General features: G+C 41.3%; 2 protein-coding genes across 2 annotated transcripts in view; both read right to left on the bottom strand.

The window, feature by feature from the left end:
- The window catches only part of LOC131988404 (putative uncharacterized protein C6orf183), a 7821-nt gene extending 3475 nt beyond the window's left edge, over nucleotides 1-4346 (bottom strand). The window contains exons 1-6 of the mRNA XM_059353509.1: nucleotides 4222-4346; nucleotides 3082-3154; nucleotides 2830-2940; nucleotides 2633-2746; nucleotides 459-653; nucleotides 282-369 (exon numbers count right to left, since the gene is read on the bottom strand). Coding sequence (XP_059209492.1) covers nucleotides 282-369; nucleotides 459-653; nucleotides 2633-2746; nucleotides 2830-2940; nucleotides 3082-3154; nucleotides 4222-4346 — 706 coding nt within the window. The remainder of the gene's footprint in view (nucleotides 1-281; nucleotides 370-458; nucleotides 654-2632; nucleotides 2747-2829; nucleotides 2941-3081; nucleotides 3155-4221) is intronic.
- A 1955-nt stretch (nucleotides 4347-6301) lies between these two features.
- Nucleotides 6302-17815, bottom strand: foxo3a (forkhead box O3A). Its single transcript, XM_059352843.1, has 2 exons — nucleotides 16340-17815; nucleotides 6302-8151 (listed from the first exon to the last, which is right to left on the bottom strand). Exons 1-2 carry the CDS (start codon nucleotides 16871-16873, stop codon nucleotides 6847-6849), a joined length of 1839 nt encoding a protein of 612 aa, XP_059208826.1. The 5' UTR covers nucleotides 16874-17815; the 3' UTR covers nucleotides 6302-6846.
- Between the last annotated feature and the right edge of the window lie 43 nt (nucleotides 17816-17858).

Raw genomic sequence — 17858 nt, 5'->3', positions numbered from 1 at the left:
TATGATGCTTTATTTGAAAGGTGACATCTTCTAGTTTCTGCAGCTGCTCTTGTTTGGCATGTGGCTAAAACCCAACGGACACTACATCAGTTTTTAAAAAGTCTTTTGGTTCGACCCTTGTCAGCTCGCAGGCAGGTGGGTTTTAAGAGGTTAAATATGTTTTCTTTGTTTTACAACTTTTTTGGAATCTGGGTTGTAATAACCTGATGACAGTGAATATTTTTTACTTGAATCTAGTCTCCAGATGTCAATTTTATGGAAGTTGCTGCTTTGACTCTCACCGTCCACATGTTGAGCCTTATGTGAAGTTTCCTCATGAAGCTTTGGTTCTTTATCTTTTCTTTCACACACTGGGATGTAGTGCAGCACCTGTTAGAATGTACAGGACAACATTTTTTCAAATCAAACATCAAAAGTCTTGGATAGCTGAACTAGATGCATTAAAAGTGGACTTTTACCCCGAGGAAGTTGTGAATGGTGTGAACAGAGTGCAGATGGCAGACGAGCCACCGCAGGTAAATGAGCACGTCATCCTGAGTGAGCAGGTTGGCGGTGTTTCCTCGGCCGGTCAGGATCTTCTCTCTGCTCACTGACAGCCTGCGAGCTCTCTGCACGGCGTCCTCATACTCACTCGTCAAACGTGACACCTGATCCTGAGAGACGACGAGTCAGATGGAGAAGACGAGTCAGACTGAGAGGTGTGTGCAAGCAATAAAAAGCTTAGAATGAAAAACTAGAAAATTTCCTCTGGGGAAATTTTGAAAGGGCCACGGGGGCTACTGCCGGTGTGTGTACACTATGATGAGATTCTTCAGAGATTTAAAACTATGCCCTTTAACCTCAAAGTGTGTGTGTGTGTGTGTGTGTGTGTGTGTGTTTGTTTGTTTGTTTTTAGTCTTCCTGTAAGTCGCTTTGGATAAAGGCGTCTGCTAAATGTAAATGTAAATGTGTGTGTGTGTGTGTGTGTGTGTGTGTGTGTGTAATTAAAATCACATAAAGTTACTGTGTGTGTGTGTGCGTGCGTGCGTGTGTTTGAAGCATGTGTATGCATGTGTGAGGAGTGTGCGTGCTTACGCGCATGTGTGTGTGTGTGTGTGTGTGTATCTGTAACTGTAATCACATCAAAGATCAAAGGCAATCAGATCAAAGCAATCAACAGAATTAACTGGCACCTGTTCTGGCTTAGTGACAGCAGAGGTGGACAAACTGAAATTTCTGGTCTCGAACAGAAAGCATTTTTGGCAGAACCATAATACCTATCATTGATCCGACTTCACTTTGAGCGTCCTGAGTTCTTCCTGAATGTCTACATATGGTTTTTTTTAAAGGAAAATGAAAAAATAGCTTTGTTAGAGCGATCTAAAAAAAAATGTTTTTTTTCCCTTTTTCCGAAATCTTCCTGCGTTTTTAATATGGGAGCCAATGAGGCTGTTGGTGCGTATTGGTGGATCATCTGTGCGTCTTACGCCCAAACTATAACTCTGACAGCTTTACCAGAGGATTGTGAGTGAGAAGACAAATTTTCCTACGTTTCTATGTATAAATCATTTCTGTATAGTGGAATTTGCGGCCTGGAGCGCAGTTTTCAAATTTATTTTTTGACAGTTTTACCTCTCCCTCTACACTCTGAGCGATGACATCACACACTCTGACATGAACATTCCGTGCAATACACACCCATTATAATCTCAGAATTTCTCCAAAAATTATCATGGTCATTGAACAGGGATTGATAAAAAACTATATGACCTATCGAAACGTGGATTAATACACTGATACACAAGACTTGTGTCTACGGTTGTGTCTGTTTAAAGTTTAAATGGAGTCTCTAGGTGAAATTATGCCAGAGAAGTAGACGTTTAAAAATCTCCAATGATGTTGATGACGATGATGTTCTTTTTCGCTCATTTTTTTTCGGCCGTCCCATTCATTTCAATGCAAAATTTTGAGAAGTTTTTCTCGACTTACGTCGTGGAAAATTCGTATTCTGTAGAGAAAAGTAATAGCACACTGATCCCGATCAAACCGCACGTTTTGATATATAATTTGTCCTGCAACTCTTTAAGTTGTAGGACTAGTAGCGGGACGAAATTGCTTCCGGAAGAGGAATAAGAAAAAATCCACAGTATAACAGTAGTGCTCGCCCCGAGCACTGGTCCCTACAGCTATTGTTGTATGGGACCGGTGCTCGGTGCGATTGCCCCGAGCTAATTAAACAACAAAACTCTTGTTTAATTAATGTTATTGCTATTCAAGACAAAATTTCTTATACATAGAAGCAAGAACACAATAGAAAAACCTCCATCTGTTTATGAAGAATTATCTTTTTTCTGTTTTATTTATTTTCTTCGTTGTTTAGACATTTTATAGACCAAACAATTGAGAGAATAATTTGTAGAATAATGAATAATAAAAATGATAGTGTCTTGCAACCCTCATATTCCAATTCACTACAATTATTATAGAAGCACTTAATTTTTTCCCAGATCACTGAGACTGAGTGGGATTTGCTCCCTCCGCCATCATATTTTCTATCATTACACCTTAATGAGGATGAGGCACCAGAAGAACTCGTCTTGTCATAATGAACCTTTTTTTTTCAGTTCTGGCAAAATGAGAGATAGTTTTCCACCTTGTAATGAGGATAAAGCTTCTCAATGACACTTGTGTGGCGGCAGAATCTCCTCCATCTCAGCATGAGCAGATATTTGATCTGAGCCAGATGATAGGCTCTGTCAGTGTAGAACTGTAGAGGAATACACAAAAAGGAAAATTACCATTAACCCTTTTATGATCTTTTGTTCTCTGGGATGTGTGTAGTGTCCTCACCTGGTGCAGTAGGGGGGGCAGACTGTCTGGAGTGTACTCTAAACTCAAGCAACTCTCCAGCTCTTTCTGCATGATATCTGCCATAGACTGAAGCGGCAAAGCTTCAGCCACCTGCAACCAGGAGGAGAGTTGAGTCCAGGCTATTAGGTTAGCAAAAAGCCAAATCAAGTGAAGATTAATCTTTATGGTTGTTCAGTTTCTGTAGCCCTCAGACTGTCCCTGATAGAGATATAGTATTATTTTCAGTCTCACCTGCAGCCCTCTCCTCAGTGTATGTTCCCTCTCCGCACGGAAGAAAGAAATATCTTTTGGTGGTGGAACAGAACTGGAAAAACAGGGAAAATTAAAAATTGTATCTGATGAGAAATGTTAGTGGATGACCAAAGTCATTAGGATTCATTGTGGAACATAAATGTCTGTGCATCATTTCACGACAACCCAATGAGAAGTTGTTTAGAAAGGTTTCTCTGCTGCTCATGTCCACAGCAGTAAAATGTTTCGTTTCTGTGTCGGAGCTCCTGCCTGCTTCTCTAAACTGGGGTCGTGCCAACACACGTGACGATACACTGATGATAGATAAGACCAGGGGATATACACAGATCCAAACACGTTATTTGGAAAAAGCACAAATAATGTGACAGGAACAGACGTTTTTTCTATCTGAGGTTGCTTGTTTTATTTATTATTTTATTATTATGTTTCTTTAAATGATGAAAAGTACAGTGAGAAGACGTGGAAAGATACTTTTTTTTTTAGGTACACAAACAAAACAAATATCTCATCAGCCAATCACATAGCAGCAACCCAATGCATTTAGGCCTTGAAGCAGATTGACCACACTGGCCACTTTATTAGGTGCACCGTGCTATCTAATAAAGTGGCCAGACAGTCTACAAAAAAAAAATATTAGACCACCCTTAAATTGAAGAAAAAGGGTGGTCTAGTAATTTTTTCCATGACTGTATATTACGTTAGAAAATACAGCTTTTGCCTCATTTAACGTGACTTTCGGAATAAACCATACCCATTGCCGGTCTTGTAGCCAAATACTGAGACAGAGAATTTAGTTGGTTGATTGAATACAGTTACAGATAATGACATCATTGTACACCTCTTATAAGAACCTCATACAACCCAAAACAACACCTTTAACTTCAACTCCTTGAGGCATCCTTGGCCTACTTTCTGTCTTTCAGAGGCTCAGTTTTAATTCAATTGAAGATATTGACATGGTATGAGATTTAATGCAGTTTAGGGCAAGAAATATGATTTTTTTTTTTTGCAGTGTAGGTGAGCTTTAATTTCCACCTACCAACACAAACACCAAGAATAATTTGCAACCGTTATCTGACACATATAAATTAATCCCAACCATCACCCAAGCTTCCACACCTGTAACATCTGGAGGGAAATCCATTCTCCTCAATCTCGGCCCGGAGCGCTGAGAGCTGACGGGACAGATCCGCCTCCATCTGCTCCACTTTAACAGAGGAGGACACTCTGTATTTGTCACACATGGCTCAGGATCAGCACGTTACGACCTGGGAAATCCAAACATCTAACATAAAAAATGCACTTCCCTGAGTCCTGCCAAATCTCTTCACATGCTGACTTGTTGTGGTGTATCCATGGAGACAAACATCAATGCAGGGTGGCTTCCTCTCCTGTTTCCTCCCTTCATCTGGACTCAGTGACAGCATTTGATCTGTAGAGGGCTCTAATGTTACACTGGAGTGCTCGTGTTAGAATATGATGTCAGTGCTGTTGGGATTTTTTTAGATTCTTACCACTATTATTGTAATTTTTTTACACACAGCTCAGGACTGAACTGATGCACCAGTTGTTGAGCAGCACCTAGCGCAGCAATCACGCATTCAAAAAACCTTGACTTAATCTCAGCGGGTCCATTCTTCTTGGATACAGTGTGTGATTGGTTCTTAGCTCATGATGTGATTACCCAATAGCAAATCGCCTCCTTGGTGCCTGCAGAGTCAAGTCTGCAGCTGTGCAATTCCTCTAGAGACAGAAATAAAACAAAGGTAGATCAAACAAACTCCAGATTTTTTTCAGTGGTTCTTTAAGCTTTATTTACATGCACCATCTCTGATACAGCCAAGATAGGAATTGGAATTACAAATGGCAATGTCAACTTGATATCTCTCTTTCTCTATATTTTTATTTATTTTTTGTAGGAGCAATAGGAAGAAATGGAGTTTGAATATTGGCAGTGAGAGTTACTCAATATTAATGTAGAAAAGAATTGAAGCTTCAATTCAGAAGCTACAAAATGATATTTGGAAGCACAGATGTGCAGAATTTATTTTGTGAAAAAAAAAAAAAATAAGTAAATGGGACTGAATATTTCAGATGAATTCAACAGGATGGAACATTAAGATTTCCTCAATAATAAATGGTGGTTTCAGATCAAGACCAGATTGTGATGGTGGTCAAAATGTTTTTAAAACAAAAATGCTCTTACACAGCTCCACCACATGTTGTATGGAAAAGCACAAAGTATGTACATGTGGAAAATAAATACAATTTCATTTAACAAGAAAATTAGACAGTTTCCAGCTGATAAAAATGTAAACTAAAAAAAAAATGTTCATCCTGCCGTTCCTACAAAAACTGTGCTGATGTTTATTTTCTTGCCCTTATAGCACTGGATCCTAATATTTATACACTGTATATCCTCTTATTTCCACTTAGAAATATTTGGCAATATTTAAAATACTGTGGTTGTTTCTTTCTCAAATGGCAAAAATGGCTCTAAGATACTACATGACCTCTCGCACGGTTGGAAACACTATTTGAGTGAGCACCTGCTATAGTGCTGATAACAACGGGGAGGCTACTAATGCTGCTCCATCCGCAGCCACTCCCTGCTATCTTCTTATTTATAGCACCAAGAACTCCTTCAAATTAACAAACACCAAAATATTGTAGCTGAGTGCTGTGTGGAGTCTCTACGTGTGGTTATTTTTAATCCAAATAGTCCTACGTGCTGGCTAAATGGTGTTAACTAGAGCTAAATCATGTTTCCTGCAAAACACGGTCCTTATTTCTGTCCTAAAGTCTGTATACGGAGCAGTACTTCCAATATTGCAATAAGAGGAAGAGGAGGAAGAGGAAGTGGGGGAGATGGTGAAAAGGGATCTGCAGCAGAAACACCATAGTATCAAGACTTCAGTAATGCACCTTTTTTTAGAAGGAACAGAGTTCACAGTAATGTCACTAAAATCACAGGGTAAAATTTGCTAAATAAAAATAAAACATTGCATACAAAAACCACACAATGATCAGTTCACATCTTGATAACATATTAACCTCTACAGATTGATATTTGGTGTGTGACTCTGTGCATCAATGGGAAAAAAGAAAAAAAAAGCTTTTCATTAACACACAAAACTTTTAGTCCATTTAGGCTACGTCTCTTAAAGAAACTTAAAAAACTAAAAAAAAAAAAAAAAAAAGCTTGTCAAGTATCCTCCACTGGAACGTAATAATGTAACATTCTCTGCAGCTTTTTTTTTTTCTGTAAACACGCTGTCACTCCCAACAGGCTGACAGCTGGTTTGGCAAAAATGTTGTTTTAGGTATGAAAGGGTGTGAAAGAGGAGAGAAAGCAGGGTGAAAACAGAATTTATCTTCAGTTTTATGTATCACTTTGTGATACTGCATGAGTGATTCCCTGAGACTAACACGAGTTGATGCTTTTCATACAGTTTTAACAAAATGTCCTGTACCTCCATTCCAGTCAATATGTTGTTCACAACGCTCAGGCATTGATCTTTTTAAAGAATTTTTTTTTCTCCTCGGTGAAGACACCATTGTGTGTCTCAGACACTTAGAATACAGTACCAAACTTAATGCCTCACATTAAAAATAATGAAAAAAATACTACATGAATACACTTTTACACACGTTCTTCCCTCTAAGTTGCACAACGCAGGACAACGAACCCCAATTTACATTTTCCCCCCACTTCTGTTTTTTAAGCTGACGTGACAGAGCTCCTCAGCTGGGGACCCAGCTGTGAGGGGAGGTCTGTTTCGAGCTGGAGAAGCTTCCTGAATTCCTGTTGGCGTTCTGGGCGGAGGTGAGGCAGGAGTCGAAGCTGAGGTCCAGGCAGTCTGCGTCCATCAGTTCATTGCGGATGATGGAGTCCATGTCGCACTCCAGACTGCCGTTGAACACGTCGAGGTCCAGATCCGCGGGGAAGCGATCCTGGCCGGACAACCCGGATGCGAGCTGCATGGAGGCGTTCTTGCTGGGGGACTTCAGGTGCGGTTGCTTGGTGTCAGGTTGGCCGGCGTCTTTCTCAGAGGTTGTCAAGCCAGCTTGCCAACCAGGCACTGAAGAGCTTTGGGCCTCGCCCGCACTGGCGTGGTTCACCAACATGTGGTCTTTGCGGAGCAGCATGGCGTTTCGGCGGGAGTTCTGCAGGGCGATGGCGGTGCTGGCCTGCGACATCAGCGGGTCGGACTGGGTGAGCATGACGTTGCTCGGGCTGTCGAGGCTGAGCAGGTCCTGCAGCGTCTGGTGGTCACTGAAGTGCGAGATGCAGGAGAAGGTGGTTTGCTTGTTCTCCTGGATGGTCTGCATGGGCGACTGACGCAGGCTCGTGATGGACGGCGGGCTAAAAAGAGGGTTGGCCCCGAAGCTGCCTGAAGGGCTCCCCAGACTGCTTCCCGAGCAGCTGAAGGTAAACACTGACGCCTGACCGTTGGCTCCGTTGTCTTCCTCTCCAGGAGGAGGCTGCTGGGATGCTGTCAGGCTGATATTGTCTAAAAGGTCGTCCATCAGGTTGTCAGAGAGCCCGTCGTTGAGGTTCATGGTTCCTGCCAGGTCGGAGAGGCCCGTGGGCCCCGTGGATGGGGACATGCTGCTGGGGCTGGAGTACAGCATCGGGGAGAGGGGCGAGTCGTCGTCGGGCACCTCGTCCAGCTCCAGGTTGGCCAGGATCGGGGACAGACGACCGCTGAGTGTGCTGGCGTTGGAGTTGGTCCGAGAGCGGAAGTCTGTCCAGGCGTCCAGCTCGTCGCTGCTGCGGGAGGTGGGACTTCCTGTCCATTTGGAGAGGCTGGAGGAGCTCTCTGAGCTGCCGTCTTGAGCTGCTTGCAGCGAGGCTTTCTTCTTGGTGGCGCGTCCTCTCGCTCCTTTGATGTACTTGCTGTTATCCATCGATACGGCACGTCGTCGGGGAGCTTTGCCTCCCTTCCCACCCTCTGGGTTGACCATCCACCAGGAGCTTTTCCCTGTTCCTTCATTCTGGACTTTCACAAAACGACTATGGAGGGACAGATTGTGTCGGATAGAATTCTGCAATAAAAACAAATTAGAAACAATTAAATGCATGTTTAACACACGTTCATCCTGCAGAGCTAGTGAGAGATAATGGAAACCGGAAACAATTTCCTTGTGGATAAATACTTGGTCAATAAAGCTGATTCTGACATAATATAATTATACTTTGCTACGATACAAATCCAAGGGGGCAGCTGAACAATCAGAGGTTTGTTTTCAAGCCAACAGTTCAGCCAGATTATCTAAAACATTTTTTGGGGGTTAAACAGAGAGCGAGTGCCCCTTAAATGTTGGTAATAATCTCTCACTGTACAGGAAAACTGTATATGATCACAGCTAGTACAGCTGTGATTGATGTTCACGACAAACACTTATTATCTTATCTGGGACTGAAAGTTATTTTCATGACCTTGGAAACAATCTTAGATCAATTTAGAGTTTGGGAGCTTTGCACTGAGCCACATGACCTCCCCCAGCAGACAGATTTTGTCCAGTTTTCATAGTATTTAGGGTGTTCAAATTGCATGAATTCTGAACTCATTTTGAATTTCATCTTTTAAGCCAACATGATAAAGAAATCCTTTTTTCAATTGATAAGAAATTGACCATCTGCTGAGGAAGATCCTGTGACACAGTTTAAAGCTCTGGAGCAGCTACTGAGCAGACCTCGTGGTGTTTTGACAGTTTGGGTAATACCTTGACCTAGTCACCTTGTTTTTGCCACTTGGTTTGTTTAAGAGCTCTGACATGTCTATTAAGGGCTTTAATGGGCAGCTGAAGCGACGGCTATGGCCTTCGAGACAAATAAAATGTTCCACTTTGTGCACACACAAAGTAATCTCCACATTTACACTTTCGGGTTTTCTGTATTCAGCAAGATGTGGAAGTGTTGGCAGGTAATGTTTTATATCATTCTTATTAGATTGTTAGTTGTTTCATGACTTAAGGGTGTAATTGTTGAAGATCAATGTTAATTTGACAGATCTTCCTGTTAGTTCATACACTTCATGCACTTTCCGAAAAATAGTGGCCATATTAAGAGGTATGTTGTTCAGTGTTATTCAGTTCCCACTACTACGTCTTTGGAAGGCCGTAGCCATCCTTTGAACCGTGACTATAGTCCCTAGTAAGATAGAAAGGATGTAAAAGACTACAAAAATGAGACCCAAGGTGAAATAAACCGTAATTATCCTTTATAACTTGCCTTTCTTTCAGTTTGTAGGCAGATACGGTTTGTGATAAGAAAGGATAAGAAATCAAAATCAAATATACTTTTTAGATTTTTCTCTATCTTTTGCTTTTCTGAAAAAATAGTAAATATTTTCAACTCTTCCGGCCTCTTAAAATCCTTCAAATTAAATTGTTTAAAGCTGCATGCAGACATTACTTTGTTGTAAGGGGTCACAAAGCCAAAAGGGTTGGGAAAAACAGTTAGAAAATAGGGACTTCAAATTGGTAGCATCTGATGCTATAGGCCTCCCACAACAGAAAATATAAGATTTTTGATACTAAACTTACTATTGCAACCAAGTACTGTTAATAACACTTCAGTCTTCTAAGAAACACTTCTTCTTTGCACCTCACACTGTGACCTATTTCTGGCTGCTCAGAAAGGTCTTCAGGATTTCCCCGGAGATGTTCCCAAACATGTACAAAATTAAACAGCTGTAGCCTGCTGCCGCCCGGCCTGCACCAAGTCACACTGCAGTAACAGAAGAAGAGAAAACTCTGCAGTGATCTCTGCAGTCCAAAGGCCAAGTTCACTGGGACAGGGTCCAGCATAATTCTCTTAAGCTTGAATTAACTTGAGTAAACTGAGGTCCTTTTTAAATCCATCTCTCAGAAGATTAAACTAATCAAACGCTAAAGAAGCCGAATGCGTACAAACTACAGCTACACAAGCCTGCCTGTGACCTTTACCATATGGATCATATAAAAAGGCAGCTGTGAGGGAAGTCACTCTCCAGCTCTGTGATGACGGAGAGATCACAAACGAATGTCGGCCACATTTTACCTCTGAATGCAGCGAGTTGATGACCCGCTGACATCAAACTTTCAGCAAAGCCCTCGCTTCAAGCCAATTAAAGGATTAGGTCAACTAGTAAACACTTATTTCTTACAACAACAAAGGTACTACATTGCTCCGTTCGTTCGGATTTCCACAAACCATAAGTTAGCAGGAAAAGTTGGTGGATTTTGCTGATCACTCAGAATCAACAAATGAGCTAATAATTAGCTTTAAGGGCTGACTTCAGAAAAGGAAGCTTATTTTTTGTGTTTTTCTTTCAGTCAACAAATCCCATAAAAAAGACCAAAACTGACATTTTTCAATCATTTCTGTCTTTCCTACACTGAGGCATTCAGCCCCGATACTATTTGTTCCAACTGAGCAACTGAGGACGTATATCTTTAAAGAAATTGTTTGATACTTTGGGAAATAAATAAGATCGACACTATTCTCATGTCTGTACGGCAAATATACAGACGGTAAGGAAGAAGTGGTTTGAGAATGAAGTGGCTTAAACCTGCATTATTTCTAATGGACAGCAGGGGGCGACTCCACTGGGTGCAAAAATAAGTCAGACTGTATAGAAGTCTATGAAAATTACCCTGCTTTTCACATGATTTATTACCTCAACATTTTCCTAATTAGTTAGGGTCTCAATTTCTGGTTTCGAGTCTTCTTAAACACAGCATGATGTTGTAAAATGAGACACTGACGACAGAGCCAAACTGTGCCCCCTCTTACCAGTTTTTGAGCTAGCTGGGCTAAGCTAGCTGGACTAAGCTAACTGGCGGTTAGCAGTTTTCCCAGCAAAATGTCAAACCAAAACGTAAAAAATATATAGTCCGTTTTAGACAAGGCTCAGTGATTTCCTTAGACAGCTGGCCACTGTAGTTTTTAATAATTATTTTTATTTTTTTCTTTAGGAGTGATTTATAATGGAAAATTAATATGCGCTAGCAGCATGATAGTGTATTTGGGATAAATTTAACAACGGAGAACTCCAGCATCAGACTTCAGAAGTAAAGAAAATACTTTGTTATAAATTCCCTTTGTGACCAGCAAATACACCCTATTAATCTGTTCATTTGATTGTATTGATATTGTTGATTTAAACAGGTTAATAATTTATTCAAGCACTTTTTAGTTCAGTCTGTTTGAGTCGGGCAGTTTACAGGGCAGCTATATTTACGTTCGGGGTCCTTAGAATCAGCATGTGTTGAACAATGTGCGTGTACTGACCTGCTGCTGAAAAAGTTTAAGATAAAGAAGTTCAAGTCAAAACGGTGTCCTTATTCCCTAACCGGAGTACGCTCACGGGTGAAGAGTCCCAGCACAACACTTTCCCCCTATAGTTCTTTAATATACTTATTTGCACATTAATTGTTAGTGTTAGTGTATTTGCATTTGATTCGTTGGCGAGAAGAAGAATATAGAATATCTACACCTTGAATCTGACCTTTGATTCATATCACTTCAATTTGGCTGTAACCAAACAAAATCTAAATATCCTCATCAGCTGGACTGTGTCCATAGCCATTAACTGGATTCATAACTAGAAAGCTGGGTTGATAATTAATAGTAGATAAATCTCTCATTGTTTGATGATGAGTGCCAAGAAGTTTGGTGTTAATAAAACTCAGAGTGCACAGCCTTTTGATTTCCCTCTTTATTTCCTCTATGTGCACATGTGAAGGGATAAAATATGGATATTCGTGTTTTTTTCTTCTCTCCAAAGATTGATAAATGAGCCTCACTGAAAAATCTTTCTCGGGAGGTTTCTCTTTTTTAACTTGGTTGAAAATCTGCATAAATATCCATGGAACAACGAGGCTATATTGACAACTTAGGGAAATATAGACTGATCCGACTAACACCAGTGTTACTGTAACTAAGAGCAATTATAGAGGACAACATAAGGTCATGATTTCATTATTACAAATATATACCAATAGTGTGTGAAATGAAATGCATATTTTGACAGATTTTGATTAAGTGAGACAACAACCGTGTGATTATGTGATCATGAAAATAATCGATCCAGCAGTAAAATACAGCCCCATATTCAGCAGGATTTGAGTTCCAACTCATCCAAGATGTTTTTCTTAAGAAATGCCATGCATGATATCTGATATTACATTCAGCAACTGGGCCTGAAGAGTTTTTTTTAGTCTGTTTAGTTTTTTTAAATGCTCTGTCTTTTAAAACTCAGTCATTAGCACAGGGAGTGGACACAATAAAGCAACACCTGTCCCGTTCAGTCTAATGAAATCCAATACAACAGCGGGGCAATAAATAAATAAACCTTTGTGCCACTTCGATTCAGGTTGAGCCTGTCAGAGAGGTTTTGATTCAACTCTGTGGTCATTTATGAGGCTGTAAATTGTAGTATTGCTCTACTGGATTGTATTATATTACAGCAGGTGGAAATAGCAGGTACACGCTGTGATATAACAATACAGTACAAAAAACATAATCTGCAACCTCAAACGTGTCAAAATAATTCAATTCTTATTTTTGATGCAAGAAAAATATGTAATAAGATGTACAAAGGTTATTTATTACAGATCGGTTGAATTTGAATGCTATGCAACATGTTTTTAATGTGTCCTCCTGTAAAAAGGTAGCTCTGGTTTGCTGTGGTGTAAGATAAACAGTAATCCTACACTATACATGTAAAACACAGCAGCTGTTATAATCTGAATGATAAAGCGGTCTGTGTGACATGCAGCAGTTAGAAACACCAGGCCTACATCTTAAAATGAAAGATCTAGTGAACATTACTGCATCTCTAAAGCTCCAGAGACGCGTTACATTTTCTGACTGCTGCACAGGTAGATACAGTTGGAGCCATACAGCCTTTAAAAAGATATATATCACAAAGAACAACTCCTCTCCGCCCCTCCCCCACGCAGTCATAGCAGCTCTGCAGCACCCTTTGAGCAAAGCCTCGTTCTGAGCGGAGACTGGAGCAATGCCAGTTTAGCCAGAGCCAGATCCAAAGAGAAACACTGAGCTCCTCTCACACTGCTACACATTGACCTACATAATTTATAGTCAGCTGATTGATTCTTGTGCCCAGGCCACGTGAAAAAGACAGTGTGGCACACAGCGGGGGTCGAGCCGCTGGCTGGTCATCTGTATATGAGCTGAATATTTTGTTTGGATTCACAACAGAGGAGGAATTTAACCCCACGACGGAGCTGCACACAAAGGGTGTCATTGAGCCTGGTGCAGAGAAGTGTGACAGGTCGGGATTTACAACCTCTCAGTCCCACCCTCGAACATGCTGGGGACATTTTTTTGCTCACAGTTCCTCATGCAGATGACCAACCTTAAGCTGATTGCTGAATGTCACACTGCTACAAAGCATCTCCTAGAGAATGCTGATGTCAGCTCTTCTGAAACCCCAAAATTAACCCTTTCCTTTGCAAGTAAATAGCTGCCTGCAGCCTCTGGACGCATCCAAAACATGAATGAAAACTGACCGCCAGTAATCTGAAGCATTAACTAACCAGCTGATTCTGTGCAGATTAATCAGTTATTAGCATCAATACACTGCTCATATTTTACACTCTGATTCCCGTCATCATGATGAGCTTTAAAAAACAAAATCTGGACCATTACTGTAATTTCTTCATGAAGAAACTCCCTGGAAATCAGCCTACATCCCACATCCTACAGTTGTGCAGGATTACAAACCTATTTCCAGAGTTTTTCTACCCCTCCACCATCTAAATCCTGCAAAGCTCAAAGCTTTCATCAGACTTGATTCCATGACAGATGAATTGGTTTTCCAGGCCGAACTAATCCTTAAAATCAAACAGAAGCAGGGCCTCGCCGGAGCTTGTAAGAAGCCCCTGTGCTGCAGTGTGAGCAGTTTGTCTGAAAGTGAAATTCACTTTGCATCGCTTGTTTTGAGTCTCGACTTTCATACACCACTGCCTTGTTTTTGTTATATTAGTGTGTGCTCTGGTTTTGTTTTAGATGCAGAACTAATAGTGTGTGTAATCTGATGCACACTCTATTACACCTGCACCCTTTGATTGTGACAGCAACTTGGGTCAGTTTTACCATGTGCTTGTCAGGCATTCACACATTTACTAACTCCATGCTGATTATTTAGGCCACAATATGCCTCCTATGTATGAGGCTTGATATTTGGACCATGATTTCCAATTCATGTTTTTTTATACAAAAGCTACACAATGTTACACTTGATCATCAGAATACAATTCAACTGATTAACTTCAGTGTTTGGACACCATTTAAAATGTGATCAGATTCTTTACTTGGATGGAGCATTACCACATAAAAAAAACATCAACACTACCTGAGACTGGAAATACAAGGGACTGCAAAACCAAGAGATGAATATCATATTTCAGGATAATGAAGACGCAAGCTAGAATCAGTTTGTACCATTACAGACTTAAGGAAAAAAAGGAGTAGTTTGCACCCTCCTCCTCCATCTCTACATTAGTTGACAATAGTCATCCCTCAGAACATGTTTGATATGGCATTAAAGCAAAATTCTGGTCTAATTAGGTACAATAGGTAATTAGATACTTTATATTTTGACAGTAATTTAGGTCATGTGCTTATGAAGCTGCCACAATTTTACCAATTCCTTATACTGACAAACATGTTTTATAATACACCTAAACCTAAGAAATAAATTCATCCTATGTATGCTGGTGTCTACAAATAACCTCTCTTTACACCAACATCCAGTATCTTTGCAATAGCAATAGCTTTGTTTCTTTACATAACTACAGTATGGTTTTTGGTATGATTATTTTACTATTATATTTTATTATTATATGGATGATTTGACATTCAAACAAAATTCTGGTTTATTTAGGTGCAGAACTTATAGTGTGTGCAATGTGATGCGCATACTAGGCTTTTATTTTGAAAGCAACTTTGGTCATGTGCTCATCAGGCAGCTACACATCTCCCAATTCCTTATACGGATTTCCAAAAATGCCTGATAATATAGTTAAAAAATAAAACCTAAAATCATCATATATACTGTAGTATGCATCCTAGATAGGATGCAAATAACTTGCACCCTGTTCCTCCTCCCCAACTCTACATTAAGGTCAGCTGTGTGTCTTCACATGACCACAGTATGGTCTTTGTTATGATGATGTCACTGTTACAATACTGGTTGACAATAGCCATCCCTCAGAACATGCAAGCTTTTAATACCACTTTGCAAAATGTCAAATTCTGTGTTTTTTTCAGGTGTAGAACTAATGATGCACATACTTTTACACCTGTATATTTATAGATTTTGACAGCAATTTGCATCATATGCTTGCAAAGTGACCACAATTTTTCCCAATTCCTTTTACTGAAATCCAAATATGCTTTATAATGAGCCTAAAATCATCCTATATGTGCTGGAGCCTGCAAATAGCCTGTGTTTGAACCCTCCTCCTCCATCTAGCTGTGTGCCTTGTGTGTCTTTACATCACCACAGTATGGTCTTTGCTATGATGATGTCACCATCATAAATATGATTGACAATCGACATCCTTCAGAACAAAATTTCAAAACCTTTTCTTTGCCAATTGTCAAATTATGGATTATTTAGCTGCAGACCTAGTAGTGTGTGTTATTTGATGCACATACTATTACACTTGTATCTTTATGTTTTGACAGTAATTTGGGTCATGTGATTGTCAAGCAGCGACACGTTTGCAGATTCCCAAATATGCCTTATATTACACCTAAAATATAACCTAAATCACACTATATATGATGATGTCTGCAGATAACCTGTGTTTGCACCCTCCTCCTCCTCTTTCATCTCACTGTGTGGTTGTGTGTTTACATGACCACAGTATGGTCTTTGTTATGATGATGTCACTATTACATGTAAGCTTTTAACACTGCCAATTGTCAAATTTAGGCTTGTTTAGGTGCAGAATGTGTTATTTGATGCACATACTATCACACCTGTACCTTTATGTTTTGACATCAATTTGGGTCATGTGATTGTCAATCAGTCACACATTTCCAAATTCCCAAATATGCCTTATAATAAAGCTAAAACAATGCTTTATATGATGGTGTCTGCAGATAACCTGTGTTTGCACCATCCTCCTCCTCCTGCATCTAGCTCTGTGCCTTTACATGACCACAGTATGGTCTTTGTTATGATGACAGCACCAGCATGTCTCCGCTCACCTTCCAGCCTGCAGAGCTGTTGCTGTCGCCTTTGTCCTTGAAATATGGCACAGACCTCACCATCCAGTCATAGATTTGGGACAAGGTCAGCCTTTTCTCCGGTGTGCTCTCGATGGCTTGGGTAATGAGGTCTGCATAGGAGTAGTTGCCCCAGGCGTTCCTGCGGGCGGATGACTTCCTCAGCTGCTGGGAGGCAGAGCCGCCCAGAGCCGCTGCGGGGGTCTGAGCCGAGGAAGGCGAGCCATCGGCGGCCTCCTCCTTGCAGGGGCCGCGCTGGACCTCCACAGGCTGGGAGACGGAGCTGCTGCTGCCGCTCTGCACACGGGGTTTAACAACATCGCTGGCTTTCTCCGTGCTGCCACCCTCATCATCCTCCTCTTCGGGGATTACGTCAGTGTCATTTGTCCCGGGCTTGTCCGCACCAGACTCCGGACGGGGCAGGGGCCAAGTGCAGGACCGTGGCCGCTTCTGGGGCTCGAAATCCGGATCTATCTCCACGTTTAAGGGAGGCTCGTTGCGCGGCGCCTCAGCCATGTTAATCGCAATATCTCGGTCGCTGCACAAAGGGTTATAAAATCACTCAGGTCGCATTCCATCAATGTTGTGTGCAGCTTTCGGAGACAGTTTATTTACTATGCACGGTATGCAAATGTCCAGCCTGCAGCCCAGTCCCAGCACGTGTCTGTCTATCTGTCCTCCTGCAAGGCGTCTATCCGCAGCACACAGAGCTGATCGGGCTGACCAGCATTAACAAAACATTGCCTTTTCTCGTGCACAGCCCACACCCTGGCCAACGTGCATTGCAATTTCGCAAAATGTGGGGTTAAAGATACGAAGAGTGAGCGGAGAGTCTTTGGAGGAATCCAAACGGCGTTCCTTTACAAGCGCCCGCGTCCTGCACCGCGATCCTGCGACGTGCATGCCAAAGAAAATGAAAAATTACTACACCTAATGCCACCACATCAGCTTTATCACTCCGTACACAGCTGCCATCTTGACCATTTCCTTTCCCAAGTTCTTTATCATCCGTGCAGAGAGCTGCCAGTCGCCTGTGCAGTGCGCTGCTGCTGTCCAGATACCATCAAGGCGGAGATTGCTTTCTCAAGGCCCTGCAGCTTTCTTTTAAAAAGAAATAGAGAGAGGCTAATGGAGAAATGGGGCCGCCCTCTCAAGAGCTAAAAACAACAACATAATGAAGCATTCTGGCTGTACATCTCTGGCATCTTGAACAGGCCAGCACGGTGTCCTCCGTGTGGCCAGCAGCCTGCAAACACTTCATTCAATCTGCTGCTGCTGTGGTTGCTGCAAGAAGGAAAACCTCACGATCCTGCCCCCTGGACTGCACTGAAATTAAAGAGACAGTGTGGAGATGTCCGCAGGCCAGTGACATCACTGTGTGAGCACAGGAGAGTGAAATACTGTTAAAGCTGAACTAACCTACTGTTGTTTATGGAAGATTATTAAGGCAGGCAGGGAGAGACATTTTTATATTTATATACATTTTTGCATTAGGAGAATA

Source organism: Centropristis striata, chromosome 16, assembly GCF_030273125.1.
Source record: "Centropristis striata isolate RG_2023a ecotype Rhode Island chromosome 16, C.striata_1.0, whole genome shotgun sequence".
NCBI lineage: Eukaryota > Metazoa > Chordata > Actinopteri > Perciformes > Serranidae > Centropristis > Centropristis striata.
This window is presented reverse-complemented; position numbering and strand designations above follow the sequence as displayed.

Bases quoted from the DNA above. Each gene is read 5' to 3' on its own strand.
- foxo3a (XM_059352843.1), bottom strand. From the start codon at position 16,873: ATGGCTGAGGCGCCGCGCAACGAGCCTCCCTTAAACGTGGAGATAGAT. The intron at 8,152-16,339 runs GTGAGCGGAGAC...TTTTTATTGCAG, and splicing joins ACAGCTCTGCAGGCTGGAAG to AATTCTATCCGACACAATCT.